The sequence below is a fragment of the Oreochromis niloticus genome, unplaced genomic scaffold (genome assembly GCF_001858045.2).
Source record: "Oreochromis niloticus isolate F11D_XX unplaced genomic scaffold, O_niloticus_UMD_NMBU tig00007875_pilon, whole genome shotgun sequence".
NCBI classification, from domain to species: domain Eukaryota; kingdom Metazoa; phylum Chordata; class Actinopteri; order Cichliformes; family Cichlidae; genus Oreochromis; species Oreochromis niloticus.
The window spans coordinates 1-9,718 of record NW_020328819.1 but is presented as its reverse complement, the minus strand read 5'-3'; the positions used below and the strand labels follow the sequence as shown (position 1 = coordinate 9,718).

The 9,718-nt window shown below is 43.4% G+C and overlaps 1 protein-coding gene across 1 annotated transcript; it reads left to right on the top strand.

The window, feature by feature from the left end:
* Positions 1-761: 761 nt before the first annotated feature.
* Positions 762-5,790, top strand: LOC109199000 (uncharacterized). Its single transcript, XM_019354342.2, has 3 exons — positions 762-1,053; positions 1,568-2,251; positions 5,735-5,790. The coding sequence occupies exons 1-3, from the start codon at positions 1,014-1,016 to the stop codon at positions 5,788-5,790; spliced, it is 780 nt and encodes a 259-aa protein (XP_019209887.1). The 5' UTR covers positions 762-1,013.
* Positions 5,791-9,718: the final 3,928 nt, after the last annotated feature.

Genomic DNA, 9,718 nt, shown 5'->3' with positions numbered 1-9,718 from the left:
AAAGCATTTGATTAATTTCCTCTCATGCTGTTTTTATAGTTTTATAGTTTTACTTTGTTTTATTTGCTGTTTTATTTACTGTTATATTGTTTTATATTTCCATTTCCTGTGTTGTAAAGCACTTTGTGATTTTGTATCTGTGAAACGCGCTATATAAATACATTTTACTTACTTACTTACATACAGATATCTCTAACTATAATAATGACTGAATGCTGTGAATGTCCCAAAAGCCCACAGTATGAACTCTACTTCAACTAATAAGTCACTAAGATAACATAAAAAGGAAATTCAATATGTCCACAGGATCTCCTGTGTGAAAACAGCTAGCTGGAAATGAAAAAAAAGAGAAAGCTTGAAACCTTCAGAAAGCAGATTGACAAATTTTACAATAACCTCAGATAACATCCCCAAAATATTACGACTTTTGAACTTGTTGCTATCTGTGACATCATACTTGGAAGTCTTGATATGCAGAAAACTCTAAAAACTATTTTAAAAAAGTGTAAGACAATGGTACAATGATACAGAGGGGCAGTCATACTTTGAAATGATCAAGACTAACCTGACAGTCATTCAATGCATGAATCACAAGTTAAAAGGCAATTTTAATATATTCCTAATGCCACTTCCAAGTTTTTTAACTCCTCCAACCACCGCATGGCCAACACACACACACACACATATACATATATATATAGATATATATATATATCTATATATATATAGATATATAGATATATATCCACGTTCGCAGCATGACGTCACATTGGAATCCGACGTATGACTTCACGAATCAGCGTGAGAACCCCGTGTATCCATGACTACGCTCTGTAAAAAAAAACATTTAGCAGCGTTTCTTGCAGCACAGATTACTGTCTCTCAGCTACAGCAGAAAACGTTTTTAAACTTTTCAGCTATTTTAACGATAGTCAAAATTGTAAACAGCCAGTTTAAGTTTGCAGCTTACTGATCACTTTCCTCCAGTCCAGTGGATTTAAACCATTTTTAAAATGGATAGCGGAGACGGTGAGATCAACGGCGCTAACCAAAGTAAGAACATCTCATTTCAATTTTCTGATGTATTATCTGACAGTTTGTTACAACACATGCTCGTAAAGGCCTCGGTCACACAGTCTAGATACCTCCGTTTGGTGCGGTGTTTCTCCCGGTACATCAACTGTTTCCTGACCGCCTATGGGGGATTGGAGAATATACATGTTTTTGTCTAAGCAGGGATGTTTCACGGGCTTATTTAAATGCTGGTGCTGCATGCTATTTTCAGCTTAAATTTGAGATTGAATTGTTTTGTAAAATGAAAGAAATAACCTTATGATCTTTATGAAAATTAAGCAGTTTTGTAGTATTTTATAATAGTGACTGTGGCCTGAGGAAAAGCTGATATTCAAAGCTAATAAGTTCATCACAACTGCAGTGCATGCAATAGTAACCTCACCTATGTAGTTTTTAGCACTTAGTTTTCAGGTGCACCAATATTGCATAACTGGAATTTGTGGACTGTTCTCTCATCATGAGTGTTAAATATAAAATATTTCTCTGTTTCTAGATGTGCAGCTAAGATTTCGCCCGCTGCTCCATTTAGTGGAGCGCTTTGAACATTACGCTGCAGTAGGTCCAGAGATGAGTTTGCTCCGGGATACTATCATGCGTGGGTTGTTCAATGAGTTCAGCCTGGAAACTGCGATTGAAATTTTTTATAATACTCTGGGGCTTGGAAATATTGATGATATTGCACGAGTGGACCTAGCTCTGCAAGCAGCTGGCATAGGATTAAATCCAGCAGTAGGAGCAGAAGGTCCCTGGGACAATGAAGCACTACCTGTTCCAGCAGCTGACATGGAAAACAACCTGGCCGGTTTAGCTGAAGATCACTGGGACCATCAAGGTCTTTATCTACCGGCAGTAAATGTGGGCATTAATCTGCCCCGGGAAGAAGATCAGTTTGCTGATGACATGTGGTGGGTCTGGGAAAGTGACATTGATTCTGGCGCTGAAAATGAAAGCGACCTTGAAAGCGAATCTGAGGATGAGGTCCCAGAGTTAATACCTGTCATCCCAGAACCTCAGGAATCCGGGAGCCCTCCAAGAGAGGGAGCTGATGAAAGCGATCTCTTTGGCTCCAGGAGGCGCCAAAGAGAGGAAAATAATAATGGCGACAGTAACGAGATGAACAGGAAGCGATTGAGGTTCCTCAACTCAGGCAACGAACCGTCAGACACCACCTCCGAAAGTGAGGATAATGAAAATGAAGACACGGTGTCATCACCCTCTACTTCAGCTGACACAGAAGCAGGACAGAAGAAGAGAAAACGGGATGATGATGATGAGGACAATGGAAGAGACAAAAAAATGTGTAAAAAGTAACAAAATTGTGCTGCTGGACCCTCAGGATTGACCCCCCGACCCCTCTCACCCTCCTATGTGGTGTGTTTGTGTGTGTGCACCATCAGAGACTGTGACTTTGAGAATCTGGAAGTGCCTGGTGGCATCTTTATCTGTCCTCCTTGTTGTTTACAAGGAGAGTTATTTATAAACTCTGTTCCTCAAAAGCTGGCAACATTAGAGACTGCTACTGCTGATAGTGTTTAATAAGTAAAGACGACACATGACTTGAATTGGGAATAATTGCAGGATGTTTGATATATGGGTGCAGAGTTGCTCTTGTTAAACGTCCTCCCTGCTCATCAACAAATGGACTTAGGCTGTACAGCTTGTGTGTCTTGTCCTTCAGTTGAATGTCCTTTCCTCTAGTTAAGTCCTTAAATTCTTTGCTGAATGTGTTTTCCTGTGCAAGTTTTATTATGAACAGTTCCGCCTTTTGTCTGACTTGTGTTTTCACCTTTTGTTTGTGTGAGTCCTTTGAAATCTTTCACAAATTTCTGTAGACAACCAATAGCTTTAACAGCTCTTCTCCAGTCTGAGAATTTGGTGAGACGGTCTAGTATTCTTCTCCTTTCTTCTACTTTGGTGTTGGACACATCTACTGTTTCAGCTCTGGATCGTTGGGCTTGACTTCAGTAAACTCGTCATTTTCAATGGGTAGCTCGCTTTGCCACAAAAACTCTGGACCTTTAAAGCAGTTAGAGTTGAGCAGCTGTTGGACACAGAGTCCTATTGATGCATGGTCTACACAATTACTTTCAGATGGTACTTGATGCCACTGTCGTGGGTCTGTGAGTGACCTTATCCTTTGAATCCTATTTGCCACAAACACGTGAAATCTCTTTGCATCATTGTTCACATTCCCCAACACTACCGTGGAATCTATCCTGAAGTGCTCTTCAAGATCACTTATCTCCAGCTCATTTCTTAACCTTACACTTGTTCTTGCTGCAACTACTGCAGCCGTTAGTTCAAGTCTAGGAACAGTAGTGACCTTGGTTGGGGCTACATGTGCCTTTCCCAAGACTAAGGCACAATGAATATCCCCTTTGGATGTTACTGTTCTTAAATAACTACACTGTCTGTAGCCTGTCACACTAGCGTCTGAAAAATGGTGTAATTCACATTGTGCAATGTCTGTGTTTGCAGGTAGGACACATCTTTGAACTTTCACCTTTGACAGGTTAGGTTTTGAAGATCTAGGAGCCAGGATTCCCACTGTGTGCGGAGATCATCTGAGAGTGGCTCGCCCCATCCAACTTTCTCTTGACATAACTGATTTGCTTTCCTCTTAGGATGAAGGGTGCCACAAATCCCAGTGGGTCATACACTGATGCTATTGTGCGCAGGATTCGTCTTCTTGTCGTTGGGTGCTCTTTTACAGTTATTCTGAACGGAAACTGATAGGTTTGTAGCTTAAACCGATTCGCTGGAACGTTGAAGACAATGTAATTACACAGCAAAGCAAGACACGAGTAGGCAAAGTTCTTTATGTTTTACGTGCACGGAGAGAACTGAACAAACGCCGTTCCTTCGCTTGACCCCAGTTACTCTCGTCCGCTCCCCGTAACGCTGCTCTTTTATTGAGGTTACATAATATACATAGGTTCATTTACATATGACGTCTACATACACACAAAGAGTACCTTGCCTGTGGTTTTGTAAGTGTGTGTGTGTGTGTGTGTGTGTGGTGTGTGTGGGTCAGAGTGTGACCCATAAAGACTTCCCTAAACCTGCTGGCCTGGAAGTCCAGCAGTTCATCTAAACAAAAGGCACTTAGCCTAAAACAGATATAGATACGTTTATCCTACCATAAAACAATAAGACAAGGTACGACCTCTCCCATGCTCCCAGAGTGCTCTGGAATGCACACAAAGTTTGCAGACTATTAAGGATCAAACCTCTACCAATCTACACCTAATTATAAAACTCTAAGAATATATAAGTAGATATTTCTAAGCATAAATGACAATCAACAATACAAAAACCTAACAGAAACTCATCAGCAGAAACGCACCACTGAACACCAAGTGCCCTTCCCATTAATGGCTCTCCAAGTGCCAGATCTAAGTCCTTAAATCTTTCTGTACACTTTTCTCTCGGCAATGACTTTATCACATTTTCACTGTTTGATATGAACTTGTGTAATCTTAGTTTACCTGTGCTACACAGTTCTCTACACAGTTCTTTGACTAATTTTATGGCTTCTGCTTCTGACATAACACTTACAAGTCCATCATCTACATAAAAGTTCCTTTGAATGAACCTCACAGTGTTTGGAGTGAACTTTCTCTCACCTTGCGTGGCTAGATGTTTTAAACCAAAGTTGGCACAGCCAGAAGAAGCAGCACCAAAGTAGTCCTGGTTTTGGTGTTACATGGAACTGGTGAAACATTTGTTTGACGTCGCACATTACAGCAGTGAAGCCCTTCCTGAACCTACGAAGCACTCCCACCAAAGTGTTTGTGAGGTCAGGCCCTGTAAGCAGGTGCATTTTCAGCGAGGTGTCTTCATATTGTGCAGAGCAGTCAAAGACTACGCATATTTTGCCGGGCTTTTGAGGGTGGTGTACCCCATGGTGGGGAATATACCAAACAGGAGTATTACAGAGTTCTTTCTCCGGCATTTTCTCTGCATCACCACATGTTCTCCATGAAATTTGCATAGTCTGTGTGGTACCTTTGGTCTCTCCAAAAGTTGATTCTGTTCATCTGAACGTAGCGTTTTGTGGAAGAAACGTTTTGTCACTCATCCAAGTGACTTCTTCAGTCTCAGCTGACTGCAGGTTTCCCCAATCTTATAAACAGTACATTTGCATAGTGACTGAACCAGCCCACTGAAGGAACAATGGGCTGGGAGGTCAGCTCCTTAATCTTAATTATGCAAATTCTCATGACCCATTCATCAACAACCACTGACCAAACCCACTGATCAAAGACCACTGATCAATGGCCATGAGTACCATTCACAGAGAGTTGGGGAATGGCTGCATCACAGCATTGTAAGATGGCGAAAGATGTTGTAACATGGTAGACTAATGTGCCTGTGTTAATTCAGCTCCATATTATTGTGTTGAGTTGCACTGGTTGGGAGTGGTTGTGTGTGTGTCACATTTTGGTGAGCCAATGGCTGGAATGGGTTGGACTAATTAGAGGCAGGTGTACTTGATTGCACTGATACACTGGTCTACTTATAGCCACACTACAAACACTACTGTGTCATTTTGTCTCTCTGTGCAGGTATGTAATGTGATGAAATCTGGTATGTTTGGGATGGATGGGTTTTGTGCTATGAATTCTATAGTGAATGTGTCATTTGTCTCTCTGTGCAGGCCAGGCCTATTATATGCCACAGCCTAAAGCAGCAGAGTTGCAGAGGCTGGAGTGACCACTGGCTGTCTCAGAGGACAACTTCTTCTTTTTTTTTTTTAACCTGTCCCGTTTGGTTCTTTTGCCATCAGAATTATTGTCTAAAGACGAAGAAAGATGCCCAACGGATTACTTTACCATCCCAGCCTTGCCGTAATGGTCCATTTGATTCAACTTTTATTGTTTATTTTATTTTCACTTGCTGAATACGGGACAGACTTGACTGGAGGAGAGAACATGGAGAAAGAAAGAGGGAAAGAAAAAACCTGACAAGAGGGACGGGGAAAAAGGGCAAAAAACAAAAACCAACAAAATAAGCACACAAAAATACATATATCGATCACCTGGATCACCTGTGAGAAAGAAAAAGAAAGCAAGCAGAAGAAACGAGAGTAATAACAAGATCACAATGATATATGGGAATATGACAGTAAATAGTAAATATTAAACATTATTGTGCAGCATGTGAGATCGACAGCGCACAGTGTGCTTTGAGGTAGAGCCAAAAGGGTGTAGTTTGTGTGTGTGATCACCCGTGTGACCTGTGAGATGGACGCGCTTGTTTTAAAGGTTCCTTCATGTAATGATCTGCTAGAGGTGTGGGGGCCACTGCCCCGACCTCCAGGGCATGAAGCAGGTATGGAGGAGATCAAGACTCCAGACATCCAGAGGCCCCCAGAACAAGAGACCAAGGAAGACAACAGAGGGGCAGCCGCGCCACTATCCAGAAAGAGCTGAGGAGAGTCCAGATGAGGGGTCATCAGCAGCCGCGAGCAGAAGCCAGGGGGGTTGCAGTGACGTGCCGTGAGCTCCGCCGGCAGCCAGCTGTGCCTGAGTGGCCGAGCCCCGGGCCATGAGCGAGGGCACCCCATCCCCAAAGTGGCCCGAGCGAGCCCCAGGCTCCAGCCCCATAAGCAGCCGCCAAGGAGTGAGCCGGTGGGTACCTGGGCGCCACCCCCGGACACAGAGAACACCAACGCACCGATGTCTGAGGGCGTCCGCCACCGGCAGGGAAGTGGTGGGGGGAGATGGGCTCCAACCTTGGAGGGCCTGAGATGTCCCCAGAGAGGTGGCGTCTGATACCCAACCTGACATATAGACACAGACAAACAGCACACACAGATACAAACATCTATTCCACCCTCATGCTCTCATATACAATTGTCAACACTCACCCAACGTGGAGACAGACATAGAGACACTGTACACCAATCACCTCCCCAAGCGTACTCTAAGCCCGGGTCTAGGTACCCTTGCCCTGGAGGGGAAACTGCACCCAGACCCAGGTGGTGTTACCCTTTTCCTGCGGTGGGGAGAAGCAGACCGCCCCGACTCCGCAGCAGCAGGGAGGCCCATACACCAGACCCCAGTCGGACGGCCACTGGCTATGCTTGCAGGGTGGTGGGTCTCAGAGGACAACTTCTAACCCTGTTGAAGCAACACGTGGAGTGCAACTGGCAGTGTGCATAGCTGGCTCTGGCCTTGGGACTGTGTGTTTTATTGATTCATAAATGGACACTGGACTGTTTTATCTTTTATCTTTGATTATTTGTCAATAAATTATCTTTTAGAATTTATTGACTCTCATCTTTTGCCACGGCTGAGACGGTTGGTCAGACTAGAATCTTTTTTATTGGGTGTGTTACAATGTACCCTTAGGCCCCTCCTCGATTCGGAGATGGTCTTTCCCTTTCACGTAAATGGCCTCCTTGACTCCGCGCTCAACCAGCGTTCCTCCCTATCCAAGATGTGTACATCCTCATCATTGAAAGAGTGTCACTGGCCTGTAGGTGTAATAGACTGCAGAGTCCTGGCCTGACGAAGTAGCTCTTCTGTGTTGTGCCATCGCTTCGCCAGAGGTTGTTTGGTTTCCCGACGTATAAATCCTGGCAATCCTCCTGGCACTTAACAGCGTACACTATGTTACTCTGTTTGTGTCGGGGGACACGATCTTGGGGTGGACCAATTTTTGGCGCAGCGGGTTTGGGTTTAAAAGCCACAGAAACCCGGTGTTACAAAAAATGCGTCTCAACTGCTCCGATACTCCTGTTTCCTTCTCCTGGATTGGCTGGAGCTTCTTTAGGTGCCTTTCCAGCTTTGACAAAGTCCAGCTGGATAACCACATTACTCAGGGCCTTCTTGATGTGCTGTTCTTCTGCCTCCCTGGCCGCTGTGTCTGTGGGGATGGTGTTCGCTCTGTGTTGTAGCGTCCTAATGACACCCAGTTGTGCTCCAGTGGATGATGAGAGTCAAACCTTAATACTGATCCGTATGTGTAGGTTTACGGTACACGACAGCATTTAGATGTCCCCCATTACTGATGGAAATCTCACAGTCTAAGAAGGCTAACCTGCCACTTTTCATATCCTCCCTGGTGAATTTGATGTGTCGGTCCTGAGTTAATGTGATCTGTGATTGTGGTACGTCCTGAGATTTGATTTTCACCCAGTGTCATCTACATATCTGAACCAATGGCTTGGTGGTGTTCCAGGGTAGGATAGCAAAGCCCTCTTTAAATAAATAAATAAATTTTTATTTATATAGCACCTTTCAAGACAGAATCACAAAGTTCTGCACATAAGATTACAAGTCATAAAAAGATTTAAAAGAGAAAATAAAACAGGCAAAAAAATTAACCAAAAGCAGTTTTAAAAAGGTGAGTTTTGAGTTGTTTTTTAAAACAGCTACTGAGTCCGCAGTTCTTAATGTTAGGTGGAGAGAGTTCTACAGTCTAGGAGCCACAGTGGCAAAAGCTCTATCACCCTTAGTCCTCCTCTTAGTATTTTTAAAGCAAGTAAGCCCTGATCAGATGACCTCAAGACCTGCTAGGACATAGGGCTGTAGTAGATCAACGATGTAGGTTGGTGCCAGTCCGTGCACAGCTCTGTAGGTCAAGACCAGGATCTTAAAATGACTCTAGATTTAACAGGAAGCCAGTGTAACTGAGATAACAATGGCGTCACATGTGAGTACTTGGAGGATTTTGTCAAAAGCCTAGCTGCAGCGTTTTGCACAACCTGCAGACGATCCAGAGAACCTTTGCTTAGACACATAAACAGCGAATTACAATAATCCAAGCGTGACGAAGTAAATGCATGTATAGCAATCTCCAGTTCAGAATGAGATAAAATCGGCTTAGCTTAGCCACATTTTTAAATGTTAAAACAAGACCGAACCAGAGATTCACATGCCCATCCAACGTGAGACTCGAGTCAAAGTGACACCTAATTCCTGATAGAGGATTTAACATAGAGTGAGAGAGGACCAAGGCTTTCACTATCTGCGATAAAAATCTATCAGGGCGCATACGAGGACTCGGTTTCCCTCGTTGAGTTGGAGAAATTTGCAGCCATCCAACGTTTGATCAATCTAAGCAATCATTCAGACGCTGAAGCTAGATAAATCCTCGGCATAAAAGAACGTACACTGAATATCATCAGCATAACAGTGACAAAAATGTCCTCAAAAGAGCCATTATATGCTGGAGGGGAGAAGATATATTAAAAACAATAAAGGCCCAAAACTGACCCTTGAGGGACACCAAGTAAGGGAGTAGAGGATGATCTAAAATCGGAGATGCCACAGAAAAGGATCGGTGATGGAGATAAGAGGAGAACCATCTAATGCAGTTCCAGATACACCAACCAATTTTCAGCCTTTCAATGAGGATTGATGGTCACTGTGTCGAAAGCTGATGTAGGTCCAACATGATAGAACAGAGCATTTTCCTGCATCATTATCACAAATCACTTGAGACCTAAGAAGAGCTGTCTCCGTGAGTGAAATCGACGAAAACCGGACTGAAACTTATCGTAAATGCCATGTTTATTCTAGAGCTGCCATAAGTTGCTTAGCCACAACCTTTTCTAGAAGCTTAGCAATTAACGGTAATTTAGAGATAGGTCTAACTGCTCCAAAGAAGAAGGGTCTAGTTGAGGTTTTTTTAA

Coding starts and splice junctions, on each gene's coding strand:
- LOC109199000 (XM_019354342.2), top strand. CDS start 1,014: ATGGATAGCGGAGACGGTGAGATCAACGGCGCTAACCAAA. Junction 1,054..1,567: donor GATCAACGGCGCTAACCAAA/GTAAGAACATCT, acceptor CTCTGTTTCTAG/ATGTGCAGCTAAGATTTCGC. Junction 2,252..5,734: donor GTCAGACACCACCTCCGAAA/GTGAGGATAATG, acceptor CTCTCTGTGCAG/GCCAGGCCTATTATATGCCA.